An 18,291-nucleotide genomic window follows, 5' to 3' on the forward strand; every position below is an offset into this window, starting at 1 on the left:
ACTGCTGTAGGTTTGAGCCATGGTTTGGGCATACCGTTGGGAAGGCTTGTGAATCTCCGAGCGAAGACGAGGCGGCAGGTCGGAACGACGGACCGGAGGCTCGTCGGCAGCATTGCATTTGCAAGTGAGATGAAACCTGTGTGGGTCCTCGCCGACGCCAAGCAATTCGTTGCTGTCAGAGAGGTGGAACTGGAACGTGGATTCCATGACAGTCAGGTAAGAGCTGAAGTTTCGTGTTGTCTGTCTTGGAGTGAAACTCAGAATGAGTTTGGTCTTGAGACGAGAGAAAGGATCTTGGTTTGGGGCGTATATATAGGTGGAGCGAATGATTGAATCCGGGCGGAGCAAGGGATTGCCTGATTGAATGATTGACTGAGTGGTTAGTTGTGGCATGGCCTTGTTCCCGAACTTTAGTTATAATGTTATTATAACTTCATAAGTAGTGAGAGTCGTTAATAATCCAACATACTTTACTTTACTTTATTGGTATTTAGCAGACGCCTTTATCCAAAGCGACTTACATCATGATCATATACAGCACACAATAACATGAATAGATCAAATAGAAAAACAGTAGTAAAAATATGAGAAGCCAATATAAAAGGGGAGATTAAAGGTGAGAACAGTTAAAGGAGCCATCATATAAGAAACAGAAAATTCAATTACAAACACATGGAAAGCAGGCAGAGGGAAGGGAGGGAATTCAGGAAGAGTCAATATAAAGTCTGAAGAGGTGAGTTTTAAGTTTCCTGCGGAAAATGGGGAGTGATGCAGCAGTCCTGATGTCCGGGGGAAGTTCATTCCACCATTTTGGGGCCAGGTAGGAGAAAAGTCTCGACCGAGAGCGGCTTCTGAGCCCACGTAGCAGGGGAGGGGCGAGACGTCCTGCACTAGTAGAGGGGCGGAGTGGGCGGTGAGAGGTTTGAAAAGTGACCATAGACTGTAAGTATGAGGGGGCTGTTTGGTGAACGGCCTTGAAAGCTAGTGCCAGAGTTTTGAATTTGATGTGTGCTAGGATGGGAAGTCAATGAAGCTCTCGGAAAAGGGGGGTGACATGGGAAAAGGGGGGTGACATGGGAAAAGGGGGGTGACATGGGAAAAGGGGGGTGACATGGGAAAATCTAGGTAAGTTGTAGACCAGACGGGCTGCTGTGTTCTGAATGAGCTGAAGAGGAAGTATTTCAGAGGCAGGGAGGCCTGCCAAAAGGACGTTGCAGTAGTCAATGCGTGACAGTACCAGTGCCTGTACGAGAATTTGTGTAGCTTCTCTGGTGAGAAATGGGCGGATCTTGCGAATATTGAAGAGGGAGAACCGGCAGGAGCGTGCTGTTGCGGCAATGTAGGCAGAGAAGGTGAGTTGGTGGTCAAGGATCACTCCCAGGTTTTTAGCTGTTTGAGATGGAGTTACGGTGTGGTTGTCAATGGATATGGAGAGGTCAGTCAGGGGGGATTCTTTGGCAGGGAGGAAGATGATCTCGGTTTTTCCAGGGTTGAGTTTGAGGTGGTGATCCGCCATCCAGACACCAACGTCTTTCAGGCAGGCAGAGATCCGTGACCCAATTGAAGTATCAGAGGGGGGGAAGGAAAGGTAAAGCTGTGTGTCGTCGGCATAGGATGACATGAGTGGCCTTTTACAAGTCGTTACTGTTACCGTAAATTCGGTTGAAACAGTAGGACTTTATGTCAATAAAATCACAACTGTGTAAGAATAACAGGTGAACCGTTACAAAAGTTGAAAATCGGTGCTGAAGAGCGGATGGTAGCAATTCAGAAAATGTCTTAATAATCCGTATTTACTTTTGCAGGTAACCTATAGCCTCGTCGAGGCTAGAGATAAGCCCACGTTAAAATTGCTAGATTTTTTAAATGGAGCGTCAGTCTCTCTCGATACACAACAGTGTTGCAACCATCGACATAAATAGGGTTGCAACGAGCACTGCACTCCAAGCACAGCACTCCGAGAGTGCGTTAGAACCTACTTGACGGGCAATTGACTTGATCAGCGAGCATTTTGAAAAGACGTCACCAATGTGCAAGGCCGTAACATTAACCTATAGCCTCGTCGAGGGCGAGGCTACAGATAATAACCAAGCCCACATTAAAATTACTAGATTTTTAAATGGAGCGCCAGTCTCTCGATACACAACACTCGAACGGGTTAGAACCTACTTGACGGGCAATTGACTTGATCAGCGAGCATTTTGAGTTTAAAACGGTTAATATGGTCACCAATGTGCAAGGCCGGGTGAAAGGAATCTGTGTCACGTTAACGTTACCTTCAAGCTGAATTATGTTAGGCAGTTTGGAACCAGACGTGCACAGTTAAACACAGAAGTAACTTTGTCATATTTTTCTACGGTGGAAAAGAACGTGCATTCTTACCTTGAAAGGGTAGGCGGTGTCGTCTCTGGGCGGTGTATCCTTCTAGTTCTTCGTTCACTGTAGTGTTCAATTGACGGAGCGAGTCCAGTGTGTCGACTGCTTGCGTCAAAAAAAGCTAGCACCTGAAAACTTTCCGCTAAAACTTTCAAATATATGCCGCATTCAAGCGCCGGGATTGGCCAGGCGCTCATGCTTATGGCAAATGGAGACGCTGCATAAAATAGGCCACGCCCATCGTTGCTGGGATGTTGCTGGGGGAAAACGCCATATTAATACGTCACACGACTGGAGCTGTAAGCTAGCTAGCGTTAGCTGTTTACAAGCCACAAACTTTTAGTAAACCCTCAGCGCGATTCAAAATGAATGTAATAGATCATGTACGGGACATGGCTGTGCTGGACTTCATTCCAATGTCCGGATCATGAGCAGTTTGTTACTGACGATGAGCAATAACAACCTGTGAGTAACGTTAGCTTAGCAGCGTTAGCGCGCTCCGTCTATTTGCTGAATAGTCATCTCTGTTGTATTTGCTCATATTTAGCGAGTGACAGCATAGTATCGTTAGCGTTAGTTGGTTATTATATAGCACATAACGTAGTAGGCCAGCCAGTTAGCCACCCATAATAACCTCAACATGAACGCAAACTACACAGTAGCCTACACAGGGTTTCAATGATGTCAGCTGCAAGCTAATTTAGCTTGAAGTTTTCTGCTCAAACGTGTCTAAACGTTATGGGATACGTTCTCTTCACATATTTTCTTCCACAATGTAAACGGTTTAGTATACTGTTGTATCAAGCTAACGTTATAGCTAACGCTATCTATAACGCTATCTAAGTTCCAGGGAATACTGCAAAGTCAAATGGCCATGGTAAAGTAGAGCAACGTATAGTGCCTGGTGTCCTTTAGGGTCCCCAGTAAAACATGAACATAGCGTTTAATTTCATTGTTGCCTCATTCATTAGAAGTTAGATTAGCACCATGAAAGAAAGGACTTTTCTGACCAGATGTTTTACTCTCCACTTACAGTGAGTGTAGACAGACAACAAAGATCTTCATAGACTGTCTGGGACTGGCTCATAGACTGTCTGTGGTCTAAAGTGGTTCGCTTTGACTGAAAGACACTCCTATGTTCCTCTAATATGCTCTACTCGTAACTGTGGGTATTTAACTTTTGCATTTAAAAACTGGGACATTGTTGACTAATTTTCCAGTCAGGAGAACACATGGGAAATGAGACAAATAGTAAAATGTTCTGGAAAAGCTTGTGTTGTCCTGGATGATTATTTCACCATGCCCATATTTTCCTTTAGCTGAGCATGTTCTACTAGGCTATCTATCAGAGCTCATCAAAACGGATAACATTGCCATCTGAAAGGGCTAAAGTATGTTCAGGATCTAAACGTTCAAATGGTAGTTCATAAACAAGAGTATTTTGAATAGGCTTCTCTCTGTTATGTTGTGGAAACACTGTGAACGCACCACAAAGTCACGTCACATGATAGCACATGCAGGTTAAATGGCATTACAACTGACCAAAACTCAGAATGATGTAAGTTGCATTATCCTTCAAATGTAAATATTAGGGACTGCTGGCTGGTGACTGTGGTAGTTTTTATTAGGTTTACCCAAGAACACATCCCATCTTAAAAGTCTAACTTCCATCGCTATGTACCTCTGCAGGTGTGTTTATTCTATGATAACTTTGTCATCATCTCTAAGCATGTAAGAGATTATTTTATTGCTAAGTTATATAGCCATAGACTGCACAATCTATTAAATCAGACATCCACAGAGAAGAACATCTTGTATCCCTCTCTGTCATACCAGCTAGATCATCACTGAAAAGGTCCTGGAATAAGTCCTGGAAAATGATTTCTAGAAAAGAGTGGGAACCCTGACAATGCTTCCTGTCCAAGCAGGGTGTCCACACACAACAATGTGCTATATCAACTATCCTGGATTGCTTGTTGCATCCCAGTGCTCTGGACCTTTATTTTGTATTTTTTATTGGGGGAAGGGGGGGGGGGGGAGGGCTAATTAAACATTTGTTCTTCTATCATTTCTTTATTCATTTTAGTTGTCAGTTGCACATGTTTCTATAACCACATTTTGCTATCTTGTTTATATCCCATGTTTAGGCTAATTGTGTTTTCTCCCTGCTGTAGTCTATTGCTGTTTGCTGCTGCCATGACACAGATACATTTTTCTGCATTCATTTATATTGTCTGGATCTCTTTGACTACAGAGAGCTGTTCTCGCCATCCCAGAAGTACCAACTGTTGGTTTACCACGCCGATGCCATCTTCCATGATAAGGAGTACCGCAATGCTGCCTGCAAATACAGCATGGCCCTGCAGCAGAAGAAGGTCCTCAGCAAAACATCTAAAGTTCGTACTTCTAATGTTGGGGGAGCGTCCAACATACAGGCACAGGTATGTCATGTAAAACCTATCAATCTGAAACTGTAATCAACCCATGCTACCATATGTTCTCTTTATTATTATTATTATTATTATTATTATTTATTATTATTATTATTTATTATTACTATTATTATTATTATTATTATTTATTTTTATTATTATAATTTCTATCTGGGTATCTGGGTAGTGTAGAGCTAAAAGCACTCTCCTACAACCACGGAGACCCAGGTTCAATAGAGGGTATGCACACCCACTGGAACACACCCCCTCAATCGGGAATGAGTGTCAAAATGAGTTCCTCCCTGAGCAGCAGGTGTCAGTTATCTAGGCTGATTACTGCATTCAAGCTCAGTCTTGCTGTTACTCAGTGGGTGTGACCCCACAGTGACTTCTGCCACTGTGACATCACATGCATACCCTCTATTTGCGGCACTGGTACTTCCAGCTTGGTCGGACGTTCCAACAGACACAATTGGCCGTGTCTGCAGGTGGGAGGCCGGTGGGGTATCAGTCTTGGTCGCTGCACTAGTGCCTCCTCTGGTCGATCGTGGCGCCTGTTTGGGGTGGAGGAGAATTGGGGGGAATAGCGTGATCCACCCACGTGCTACGTCCTGCCGGTGAAACCCCTCCCTGTCAGCTGACAATAAGCGTCTGGCTAGTACTGCACATGTATCGGAGGAAGCATGTGCTAGTCTACAACGCTCCCCAGATCGGCAGAGGGGGTGGAGCAACGACCAAGACAGCAAGGGGAATGGGCCAAGTGCAATTGGGGAGAAAATTCAGAAAAAAATAAGAATGTTCCTGAGTGCCTAATGTGCACAACTACAAAAAATATAATATGCAGTAGTATTTATTCTCCATTGCTATTGTCTTTGTGGTCTACAGTGCCTTGCAACTTTGAAGCTCACCTGTATTGTTGTCTTTCAGAGTTTGCCCTCAGAGATTGAAGTGAAATACAAGATAGCTGGAGTGCTACACCATCCTGAAACTGGACAAAGATGCTATTGCAGTGCTTGATGGGATTCCTTCCAGACAGAGAACTCCAAAGGTACAGTAGGCTGCCTAACCTACCTTGATCTTCATTCACTGTGTGCCTTCTATCTATCTATATATCGAATGAAGTATGTGGGTTCTGTCTGGTTCAAGTTCTGTGTTCGGCCACAGCTATGCTGTTTTACGTGCGATCTGGCTGAAACCTTCAGGGTGTGTAAAGGGTGTTTAATTAGGTTAATTAGCTAATGATGTGATGTCATCAGTGATTATGTCAAAAGTGGTGTCATAAGGGCGCACACACACACGCATTGTGACAAGACTGATCAGCAGGCCCAAACAGAATCGGCAGAGTTCTGCGTGCACAGATTCCGTCTGGGCCCTAGTACTGATCAGTGAAGAATTGAGAATATAATGATCACAATATTGAGCAAAATAATTGGGCTGATCATCTTTGACATAATCCACCTTCCAGTTTTCATAGAGATTTGAGATGATTTCTCCCCCTTGCCTCAGATCAACATGATGCTAGCCAACCTGTACAGGAAGGCTGGTCAGGAACGCTCTGCGGTGACCAGCTACAAAGAGGTCCTGAGGCAGTGTCCCCTCGCCCTGGACGCCATCATCGGTATGCATGTCCACAGAGACGCCTCCCTCCTGCTTTGGCTTGCTTACTGCTTACAGCACTTCCTTGCTGAAGTCAGATATCTTAAGTTGATCTTCTCTCTCTATACCAGCCATTCACAACCAGTGGGCCACGAAGGTTTTGCAAGTGGGCTGCCAAATCATTTCCAAAACATTTTAATCTTTTGTCTTTAATTTTTCTCATACTTATTATTAGTATGAGAATGCATTTCTCCATTGTTGAATGATGCCGCAATTTAATTTGTAGTCAATTATTTAATTAATGATTTGTTAATTAGCCTATTGCAGACAGCCCCTCACTTTTAGTTTCTGCTTTCTGTGTGCTGCTGATGGACAACTATTTTTATTGTTAAAATAAAAAGTGCTGTGAGAACACATTTTGGCCTCCGTACTGTTTACGGTCAGATGGGGCCAAAAAAAAAACACATTCTCCCTCCCCCTGATTTCCCCCATTTTCTCCCAAATTATGTTTGACAAATTTTCCCCCTGCTGCCCCTGTTGCTGCGCCACCCTCTGCCGATCTGGGGAGAGCCGTAGACTAGCACCATGCTTCCTCCGAACACATGCGCAGTTGCCAGCCGCTTCTTTTCACCTGACAGCGGGGAGCTTCACCGGCAGGACGTAGCACGTGGGAGGATCACGCTATTCCCACCAGTTCCCTTCCACCCCGACCAGGCGCCCTGACCGACCAGAGGAGGCGCTAGTGCAGCGACCAGGACACACACCCCGAATCCGGCTTTCCATCCCACAGACACCAGCCAATAGTGCCTGTATGGACGCCCGACCAAGTCGGAGGTAACACGGGGGTGCGAACCTGCGACCCTCCTGTTGGTAGGCGGCCACAAACATTTCTGAGATTTTCAAGTGGGCCTTGACGCAGAAAAGGTTGGGAACCGCTGATCTATACCGTTTAGGGCCAGTGATACTCAATTTGCGGCCCGCGGGCCACATGGCGCCGGCGCCCCCTGTGTGGCCCGCGATGGAATTGTGCAATTCTTTTTTTCAATATCTTTCAATAATCTATGATTTAGCTGCTAAATTGTCAAATTGCCTGCTCGCTATACCCAGGCACTTATGTATGTACTTAACCTAACTAACTTAACCTAACTAACTATCCAGTGTGCACAAGATTGTCAGACTAAACTCCGGCTGACACCCCAAAAACCTACAATCCGCTACAGAAAAATGTATATATAGTTTGTTTATTAACTGGCCCCTGGCCTTCTATCATTTCACGAAAGTGGCCCCCGGGCAAAGCAAGTTGAGTATCCCTGCTTTAGGCTCTTGGCTAGGCTCACCCACACACACCCACACACACACACCCACCCACACACCCACACACACACACACACACACACACACACACACACACACGCTCTGGCCCTCTGTCTTGGAGTTTGTATTGTACCTGCTCTGTCTCTTGTGTTTCTATGTTTTGTCTCTTTTGTGCTTCAGCAGATAGTGGAAAGCTCTCTCTCATCTTGTTTCCTCTAGGCCTCCTCTCTCTGTCAGTGAAGGGAGCTGAGGTGGCGTCTATGACTATGGATGTGATTCAGAGTATCCCCAGCCTGGACTGGCTCTCTGTCTGGATCAAAGCGTATGCCTTCATACATTCAGGGGACAACCACAGAGCTATCAACACCATTTGGTGAGCCCAGTAGTTCTCCTTTCTGCTCTGCAGAGGGATGGCTTGTAAAAGTACCATTTAATGCACACATGGGCAAACTAAGGCCCGCGGGCCGGACTCAAAGAAAAACAAAACGACCACCAAAAACTCAATAAAAGGCAGAATTATGTTAATAAATCTTATCTGCTCCAGCCATTGGATTTGTATCCCTATTGTATCAGGAGATTAGCAAGAATAATCACAACGGGAGAGAGGGTTAAAAATAGGGAGACTCCCGTGAAAATCAGGAGTGTTGGCAGGTATGATCTCCAATGTGTGGTCCTTCACTTACTTGATGTAAGTCAGGATGGCCCTCAGGAACTAAATGTTGCCCACCTCTGATCTATCCAGTGATATTTATTATTTTATTTAACCTTTATTTATACAGGTGAATCACCTTGAGACCTAGATCTCATTTTCAAGTGCGACCTGTTCAAGCAGCATCTATGAGCTAGTTAGCAGCGTCAAGATGTCTCTGCATCAATCATATTAAACGCCAGACAAAATCTTCAAAACAGATCAAGGTGTGGAAAAAGAACAGTATGGCATTTTGTCATAGAAGATGTGTAGGAACCCTGATAACAGTACACTTACACTCTTCTCCATGCTGCCTCTCCACCCAGGTGTTGCTGGCCCAGTCCTGTGCCTCCCTCCCCTACTCCTCCCACGTCATGGAGCTGATGGTGCCTGTGGTGCTGGAGGAAGAGGCCACGTCGCAGGAGCCCATCCCCGACCCGCTGCTGCCCAACGTGGCCAAGTTCATCACAAGTTCCCCCTCTTCCTCCAGACCATCGTCCACTGTGCAAGGAAGACGGAGGATGCCCTGTGGAATCACCTGTTTGCTGCCGTGGGGAACCCCAAGGACCTGTTCAAGGAGTGTCTCATGGCTCTGGATCTTCTGGACACAGCAGCCTCGTATCTGATCATACTGCAGCCTGCAGGTACTGATTGGTTGCTGTGGTGGTCAGACAGACACAGTTCCACTCTAACACACTATGTGCTGTCCTATTCACCTTATGTTCAGACCTTACAGTGGGCCAAATTCTTCCGGGTCCTTTTAACACTTCCGGCGGTCACGGCGCAAAATAAGAGAGTTGTTTTTGGAGCGGACAGTGCAGGGGTAAAATAAAAAACGTAGCCTACTACTTTGAGCCAGTACACGGCAAGCAATCGAGTATCCACTGTTAGCCAGGTCAGATAACGTTATCGTCGACAATGACGAGCACTTTCTTGTAAAACATACCTGGACTCCAACAAAGAAAGCTTCAGATAGTTTTCTCTCCTCCGAGTTGCGCTCGAGCCACTAACGTCAATAAGACCCGCAGACATTAACGTAATTCCCTGGAATTCGAGACTTAACGAGCCAGTTACATGGCGTTGCATTCTTAGACATTGCCGCTTGCTTTTATTTGGTATGTTACATACAATTGGCTAAATTATTAGTTAATTCAGAGTTAGATGATATTGGAGAAGCCAGCCATTTTATTTTATTTTAAGCTGGAAGTTTTGATACGGCCACACAACCGGGTAAAATGGGCGTGGCTACATAAGGTGAATACTGCTTCTCTTTCTACATGGTTGAGTGTTGATATGGATGCATTTTAGATTTTATTTGCAGATATTTGATATGTAGTGATAATAAAAAAATGCAGATATGTGTGTACATGTAGGGCTGGGCAATATATCGATATTATATCGATATTGCGATATGAAACTAGGTATCGTGATATGGCATAGGTGTTGTCTTTCCCTTGTTTTGAAGGCTGCATTACTGTAAAATGATGTAGTTTTCTGAACTTCGCAGAATGTTCTATTATTTGCCTTTACCCACTTAGTCATTATCTCCACATTACTGATGATTATCAAAAATCTCATTGTGTAAATATTTTGTGAAAGCACCAAGTTAGAAGTTACCTAGCCTGGTAAACCAGCCGGTCATGTGAACTCCCATTTCATTAAATCCTACCAGACCGTCTGTCCTTAAGCATTCACGCGGTGTTTAGGGGTGTCTAAAATAATCAATTATAAGATGCATCGCGATGCGGATGTACACGATTCTGCATCGATTCACAAATGTCAAAAATCGATTATTAAAAAAAAATATATATATATATATTTTTTTTTATAATCGAATAAAATATAATGGAAGTACATGCATTTGTTTATTTTAATTATGGATCATAATACAATGCATTTCCAATTTAAAAGTAGCCACACAGTGAGAAAAAAGAAAGTGAGAAAAAATAAATCATGTATTGGGGGAAAAAAAGTGATGCATCGATTTTAAGATGCATCGAGATGCAATCGAATCGTAGCCCTCTGAATCGAATCGTGAGGCCAGTGAAGATTCACAGCCCTAGTTTGCAGTGGGCGGAAGTTGGGGTGGGGGGTGAGGGGTGTACTTGCCTTGAGAGACAACTCCTTCAGCCAATCAGCATTGGGTCCAGTCAAACCCAAATCCACTTGGGAGAACGTCAAAAAACATATTTTCCGCTGAGAAACCCCGCTGTTGCATACTCCTGTACTTGTTTAATTGTTATTATTGAGTCTGTTTCTGCCATATCTATAAAGTAAGAACTAAACCAAACCCTCGCTGTGTGGTTTTGGTGTTTTGCGGAAAAAGTGTCTCTCCTCTTGACTTTGACCAGCTAGTAGTGTGGCTCTCATGGAAAAAATAGTGAGAATCACTGTGTACGCAGTCTTTCAAATAGATGTTGTAGGGAACTGGGAAGCTCTGAATGGCTGGAATCAACTTCTACATTTTGCACTGAATCAAATCAGTAGGAAAACAACAAAGCGTAGGAACCTGATTGCAAAAACCTCAGCAGGTGATCGACTTTTCTCAGCCGCCAAGCTTGAATTTGAATTTGCTGTTTAAGAAGCTGTTGGGAAGCCGGGACAAACCTGCACATTGTCTGCAGAGTTTCCCCGGCCACTCAGCTCTGTAGGAATTGAATGAACTCGTTGGTGGTGGTGGTGGTGAGTGCTGGGTGCTGATGGAGGGTCTGGTTCCTCTCTGCAGATGTGAAGAGTCCAGGGCAGAAGGACGTGCTGATGGGTGATGAGATTGATGAGGAGCCGTGTGTGTTTGGCTTCAGCTGCTCCACGGACCTGCTGGGGCTGGATGGAGAGGATGACGTCTTCAGCCCGTAAGTCTGCCTGCCTGCATGTCTCAGTGTCTCTGGCCTGTCAGTGGATCCCTTTGTTCTTTACCTTAACAGTGTTGTTTTGTTTTACAGCTTTACCTTCATCAAGAACATCCCGTCCCTCTCCCAGCAGGCCAAACCCAGTGCCAGACATATTCCCCCCAAAACCAGGAGCGCACCCAAGGCCACGCTGGTGTTGGGCCTGGTGAGTTCAGTCCTGCTGCTTCAGATACTTTATCATCCTCAGAAAGGAGATGGGGCTCTGTCTGTCTGTTTCTTACACACACACACACACACACACACACACACACACACACACACACACACACACACACACACACACACACACACACACACACAAGAGACAGACAGGCACACACATGCACACATAAACAAGAGACAGACACACACACTGATGACATCACTGATGATCACTGGCGCCGGAACAAGGGGGACATGGGGACATTTTGTCCCCCTTAAAATTTGGTCCCCCTAAAAAAAAAAAAATTTTTTTTTTTTTTTTTTTTTTTTTTTTTTTAATCTGAGGGGGCAACTGCCCCTGACGCTTAGAGCCCACTTTACACTGTTTACACAGCCTGTGATGCTTGTTAAAGCCGTGATCATTGTGGGATTATTACACCTGAGACAGACAGACCCAGGGATCAAGTTACAGAGAGCCCACTTTACACTGTTTACACAGCCTGTGACACTTGTTAAAGCCATGATCATTGTGGGATTATTACACCTGAGAGACAGACAGACCTGGACTCTGTACTGCACTCACTGTCATTGGCTGCTGCTATAATCGTATACGGTTATTGTTATTTTATTTTTGTTTTGAGATGACAAGTTTTGCACTGTGTTTCGAAGTGATAATAATAATAATAATAATAAGTTCAGTGTTTCTGCCTGTGTTGCTGTCTGTTGTAGTGTAATTATAAAATTACCTAAAGGGAGAGCAGGTCACCAAGTGAGTGAGAAAAGGAAAAATACTGAATAATTACATTACTACAGTATAATCCTAATGTTAATTTAAAATGAGATATTCATCTAAATATGGCTAAAAATCATCCAAGCGTCCATAAAAACGTCAATTTTTCGTCGGCGCCCTAATGGGCGCCGAAAAAAAAAAAAAAAAAAAAAAAAAAAAATTGATTTTTTTTTTTTTTTTTTTTGTGTCCCCCTTATTGCAAACTCGTTCCGGCGCCACTGCTGATGATGAGAGAGGGGGAGCTCTCGACAAGTGAAAACAAAGTATTTTCTAACAAGCGTACCAGTCGATGGATTTCTGCCATTTGCAATTGCAACTAACGGCACAGTTGAGAAGTGTTCACACATTCAAGCCTCTCTTTTTCATTGTCTGTGAGCTTCTGCTAATTTTCATTATAAAAATTCTCAGTGTTGTAACAGTAATTATTAACCTTGGGTGGGTATACTGTGTACTTGCCTTGACAGACAACTCCTTCAGCCAATCAGCGGTGGATCCAGTCAAACCCAAATCCACTCGGGAGAACGACAAAAACACATTTTCCGCTGAGAAACTCCGCTGTTGCAAACTCCTGTTCTTGTTATTGAGTCTATTTATGCAATAACTGCACTTTATGGCTGCTTAAACTCGACAAACATTAACATTACTCCTCGAGACGATCAGGCAAGGAGGCGGCCATTATTGTTTTGTTAGTGCAGTGCTAGTGGCGTTCCTGATTGGCCAACTTGTGCAGTCGCTGATTGGCTCTTCCACTTTGCAGTTTCTGCTTGAGGCCAGATGGTCCCGCAGAACCAAATGAAATGTGAGTTCCTGTGACCGCGGCTGGTTTACCAGGCTACGTACATCATTACAGTACAGAAAGCCATCTTGGTTTCCTACTATAAGGTAGTCTCTCCCCAGACTCAAACATACGTTGAATCGCTGCGCTCCACATACTACATAAATGAGTCTGTGCCACTTCACAGCCACTGCTGGTTTTTAAGGCGGGTTGAAATTAAATTAGTGACGGGTCGTAGCACCGATGAGAGAGATCCTGATTGGAGAGGACTGAATCCATTACTGGCATATGACTGGCCAAGTGAACGGTTCCCTCCCATAACCACTGCCAGCCCTCTGAGGGAAAGTGTCCCAGACCCAGAGAGAGCTCTGCAGCATGCAGTAACGTAGTGTATCAGACCCAGAGAGAGCTCTGCAGCATGCAGTAACGTAGTGTATCAGACCCAGAGAGAGCTCTGCAGCATGCAGTAACGTAGTGTATCAGACCCAGAGAGAGATCTGCAGCATGCAGTAACGTAGTGTATCAGACCCAGAGAGAGCTCTGCAGCATGCAGTAACGTAGTGTATCAGACCCAGAGAGAGATCTGCAGCATGCAGTAACATAGTGTATCAGACCCAGAGAGAGCTCTGCAGCATGCAGTAATGTAGTGTATCAGACCCAGAGAGAGCTCTGCAGCATGCAGTAATGTAGTGTATCAGACCCAGACAGAGATCTGCAGCATGCAGTAACATAGTGTATCAGACCCAGAGAGAGCTCTGCAGCATGCAGTAATGTAGTGTATCAGACCCAGACAGAGATCTGCAGCATGCAGTAACGTAGTGTATCAGACCCAGAGAGAGCTCTGCAGCATGCAGTAATGTAGTGTATCAGACCCAGACAGAGATCTGCAGCATGCAGTAACATAGTGTATCAGACCCAGAGAGAGCTCTGCAGCATGCAGTAACGTAGTGTATCAGACCCAGAGAGAGCTCTGCAGCATGCAGTAACGTAGTGTATCAGACCCAGAGAGAGCTCTGCAGCATGCAGTAACGTAGTGTATCAGACCCAGAGAGAGATCTGCAGCATGCAGTAACGTAGTGTATCAGACCCAGAGAGAGCTCTGCAGCATGCAGTAACGTAGTGTATCAGACCCAGAGAGAGATCTGCAGCATGCAGTAACGTAGTGTATCAGACCCAGAGAGAGCTCTGCAGCATGCAGTAACGTAGTGTATCAGACCCAGAGAGAGATCTGCAGCATGCAGTAACGTAGTGTATCAGACCCAGAGAGAGATCTGCAGCATGCAGTAACGTAGTGTATCAGACCCAGAGAGAGCTCTGCAGCATGCAGTAACGTAGTGTATCAGACCCAGAGAGAGCTCTGCAGCATGCAGTAACGTAGTGTATCAGACCCAGAGAGAGCTCTGCAGCATGCAGTAACATAGTGTATCAGACCCAGAGAGAGCTCTGCAGCATGCAGTAACGTAGTGTATCAGACCCAGAGAGAGCTCTGCAGCATGCAGTAACGTAGTGTATCAGACCCAGAGAGAGCTCTGCAGCATGCAGTAACGTAGTGTATCAGACCCAGAGAGAGATCTGCAGCATGCAGTAACGTAGTGTATCAGACCCAGAGAGAGCTCTGCAGCATGCAGTAACGTAGTGTATCAGACCCAGAGAGAGATCTGCAGCATGCAGTAACGTAGTGTATCAGACCCAGAGAGAGATCTGCAGCATGCAGTAACGTAGTGTATCAGACCCAGAGAGAGCTCTGCAGCATGCAGTAACGTAGTGTATCAGACCCAGAGAGAGATCTGCAGCATGCAGTAACGTAGTGTATCAGACCCAGAGAGAGATCTGCAGCATGCAGTAACGTAGTGTATCAGACCCAGAGAGAGCTCTGCAGCATGCAGTAACGTAGTGTATCAGACCCAGAGAGAGCTCTGCAGCATGCAGTAACATAGTGTCCCAGACCCAGAGAGAGCTCTGCAGCATGCAGTAACGTAGTGTATCAGACCCAGAGAGAGCTCTGCAGCATGCAGTAACGTAGTGTATCAGACCCAGAGAGAGCTCTGCAGCATGCAGTAACGTAGTGTATCAGACCCAGAGAGAGATCTGCAGCATGCAGTAACGTAGTGTATCAGACCCAGAGAGAGCTCTGCAGCATGCAGTAACGTAGTGTATCAGACCCAGAGAGAGATCTGCAGCATGCAGTAACGTAGTGTATCAGACCCAGAGAGAGCTCTGCAGCATGCAGTAACGTAGTGTATCAGACCCAGAGAGAGATCTGCAGCATGCAGTAACGTAGTGTATCAGACCCAGAGAGAGATCTGCAGCATGCAGTAACGTAGTGTATCAGACCCAGAGAGAGCTCTGCAGCATGCAGTAACGTAGTGTATCAGACCCAGAGAGAGATCTGCAGCATGCAGTAACGTAGTGTATCAGACCCAGAGAGAGCTCTGCAGCATGCAGTAACGTAGTGTATCAGACCCAGAGAGAGCTCTGCAGCATGCAGTAACGTAGTGTATCAGACCCAGAGAGAGATCTGCAGCATGCAGTAACGTAGTGTATCAGACCCAGAGAGAGATCTGCAGCATGCAGTAACGTAGTGTATCAGACCCAGAGAGAGATCTGCAGCATGCAGTAACGTAGTGTATCAGACCCAGAGAGAGATCTGCAGCATGCAGTAACGTAGTGTATCAGACCCAGAGAGAGATCTGCAGCATGCAGTAACATAGTGTATCAGCATAAGAACTCTCATGGGTCTGGCATTGAGACTAACTATAAGGTGACTCTGTCTCTGTGCCTGCAGGATGAAACCCTGATGTTCAGCTCGCTGAACGTGATCGAGGAGGCGGAGCACTCCTTCCACACCACCTTCCACCACCACCACCAGTACAAGGTGAGGCTGTGGCACATCAACAGTGTGCCTCTTTGATGTTTCCTCCTATCACAAGCAGTGTTGGGGGTAACTCATTACGAAAGTAACATATTACATGTAATATATTACTTTTAGCAGTAACTCAGTAATATAACTTATTACTTATAGGATTTCAGTAATATTATACCAGTTACTTTGTCAAGTAACTCAAGTTACAAATTGAGTTACATTTTATTAAATCAAAGCACATGTTTAAATAAAGATACAATCATTTCCTAATCAAACTGAGTTTTTATGCAAATAACCACTATAGATGACAATAACAAAGGAAAAGAATAACATTTAGAATGTTGGATTGTTTACACTGACTTCAAGGTGGTTGAAATTATTTTTCGGGATGGTTCCGGGGTGGCGATGTCATTCTGCTGCTGCTGTTGTTTTGGTCAAAGTAATGCAAAAGTAGTGTAATAAGTAACAAGTTACTCTACACATACAGAAATATTGTAAAGTAACTTATTACTTTCAAATGAAAGTAACTAGTAATATGTAGTATATTACATTTTGAACGTAACTTGCTGATCACAAGCGATGTGAATCAGACAAACGCTCGCAGGAAAGTGAGGAAAAAGCTGTTGATCCTCAGCTGCCCCCTGTTTTGCCTGATTTATTGAATGTTCTTTGTTAGTACAGCTTGTTAGTTTGTTGCTGCTGCTGACTTGCATGTGTGTGTGTGTGAGAGGGACAGCGGTGCTTGTGGGAAATGTAGTCCTGGGCCCAGTTGCACAAAAAGCACCTTAGGTTAAGATTTCCCTTAGAGTCAGAGTTAAGGTGTCCATAAAATAGATTCTGCTGCACAAAACACCCTTAAATCTTCTCAATAAGGCTAAACATTTTAAGGAAAACATAAGCACAAGATTTAAGGGTGTTTTGTGCAGCAGATTCTATAATCTTAAAAGGTTGTGAATTTAACTTTGGGATTCCTGCATATACCCTGAAAATAGATTTAGTCAAATATTTGTGTGACTGAAGTGCTAGGTGAACAAGGAGGAACTAAGGAGAAAATGTAGAATATATATGCATTCATTATGGTACAGGACTTTATTTATCGACTCCCTCATCTTCTCATCAGGTATACATGGTCCTGCGGCCGCATGTGATGGAGTTCCTGCAGTCCATGGCAAAGATCTACGAGGTAAGTTTCACGCCCAAGAAAACGAGTTTTGAATATATTTAAAATGAAGCTGCCTGGTTCCTGTGACTACACTACAATAGAGTTTTCTTTGGACAAGCAAGTGCTTTCTGTCTGTATGTTTTCAGTGACAATATTCATCAGAATATGTATATATATATATATATACCGTAATTTCCGTACTATAAGCCGCACCGGAGTATAAGCCGCAGCAGCAAAATTGCCTGTTTGTTACATATATAAGCCGCACCGGACTATAAGCCGCGGGTGTTTTAATGTTTTTTTTTTTGTTTTGTTTTTTGTTTTAATGTTTAATTACCATATGTAAGGGTTCGTGCACAGAGGGGATTGTCGGGAAAGAGATGGCTGTTTGAGGAAGCTCCCATTTATTAACATTTCAACAAAACAACATAACACAACACCACCTGTGTTTTTTTTTACAGTGCACACAGTGTCCGCGGTGTGGTGAAAAGAGGGCAAGAGAGGAAATTAAAACAGAAGTGGATTTATAGTTAGAAAGAGTGCTAAAGAAGAGAGAATTCCGTTTTTTATTTTTATTTTTGCTGAAAAAATCCATAGATAAGCCGCACCGTTATATAAGCCGCAGGGGCCAAAAAACGGGGAAAAAGCCGCGGCTTATAGTCCGAAATTTACGGTATATATATAGTGACTGAATAATATTATAGGCATTTCCCCCATTTCTTTTGTCTCTCTACACAAACGGTAAATGTAAGGTGATTGAACTTTTGCTCTCACAGTATCTTTCTGTGCGGCTTATCTTATCGTCTTTATACATGCAAATAAACTGTGGTAAAGCGTGTTAGCGCTCTGCTCTGGGTGGGATGTTTTCAGCTGCTGTTTGTTTGTGTTCCAGATGTTTGTTTACACGACAGCCAAGAAGCAGTACGCAGAGAAGATCCTGGACATCCTGGACCCCGACCAGAAGCTGTTTCGGTGCGTCTTCCCCACATCCGCGTACACCATCAAAGTCATTCATCAAAGTTTTCCACAACACAGAGACTCACACTCCGTCAGGTTTATTAGTTACACCTGTGTTTCATCAAAGTTTTCCACAACACAGAGGCCCAATCCCAAACCAGCCCCTATCCCCTAACCCTATCCACTACCCCTCCGTTTGCGCGTTCACGCGTAGGTCCGCCATATTAAGGGCGTCCCAAACCAATTCCTACTGAGTGCAGGCGGCTTGTCAAACCCTTAAACAGCGAG

General features: G+C 44.5%; 2 protein-coding genes across 3 annotated transcripts in view; both read left to right on the forward strand.

Annotated features, from left to right (window-relative positions):
* On the forward strand, positions 1-8,872 carry LOC310771163 (anaphase-promoting complex subunit 7-like). Of its 2 annotated transcripts, none has more exons than XM_083663824.1 (6): positions 1-216; positions 4,631-4,817; positions 5,736-5,856; positions 6,315-6,426; positions 7,938-8,091; positions 8,733-8,872. In XM_083663824.1, the coding sequence occupies exons 4-6, from the start codon at positions 6,321-6,323 to the stop codon at positions 8,788-8,790; spliced, it is 318 nt and encodes a 105-aa protein (XP_083519950.1). In that variant the 5' UTR covers positions 1-216; positions 4,631-4,817; positions 5,736-5,856; positions 6,315-6,320; the 3' UTR covers positions 8,791-8,872. Both variants share the same exon structure in this region; 1 of them encodes a protein (XP_083519950.1).
* Positions 8,790-18,291, forward strand: part of LOC310771159 (CTD small phosphatase-like protein 2-A) — a gene marked incomplete at its 5' end in the record, with an annotated part of 25,084 nt that continues 15,582 nt past the window's right edge. Inside the window, 7 exons of the mRNA XM_083663821.1 lie at positions 8,790-8,858; positions 8,897-9,050; positions 11,132-11,258; positions 11,349-11,460; positions 15,807-15,896; positions 17,005-17,067; positions 17,939-18,018. Of these exons, the coding sequence (XP_083519947.1) occupies positions 8,790-8,858; positions 8,897-9,050; positions 11,132-11,258; positions 11,349-11,460; positions 15,807-15,896; positions 17,005-17,067; positions 17,939-18,018 (695 nt within the window). The remainder of the gene's footprint in view (positions 8,859-8,896; positions 9,051-11,131; positions 11,259-11,348; positions 11,461-15,806; positions 15,897-17,004; positions 17,068-17,938; positions 18,019-18,291) is intronic.

The sequence above is a fragment of the Poromitra crassiceps genome (assembly GCF_964638095.1).
Source record: "Poromitra crassiceps genome assembly, contig: HAP1_SCAFFOLD_382, whole genome shotgun sequence".
NCBI classification, from domain to species: Eukaryota; Metazoa; Chordata; class Actinopteri; order Beryciformes; family Melamphaidae; genus Poromitra; species Poromitra crassiceps.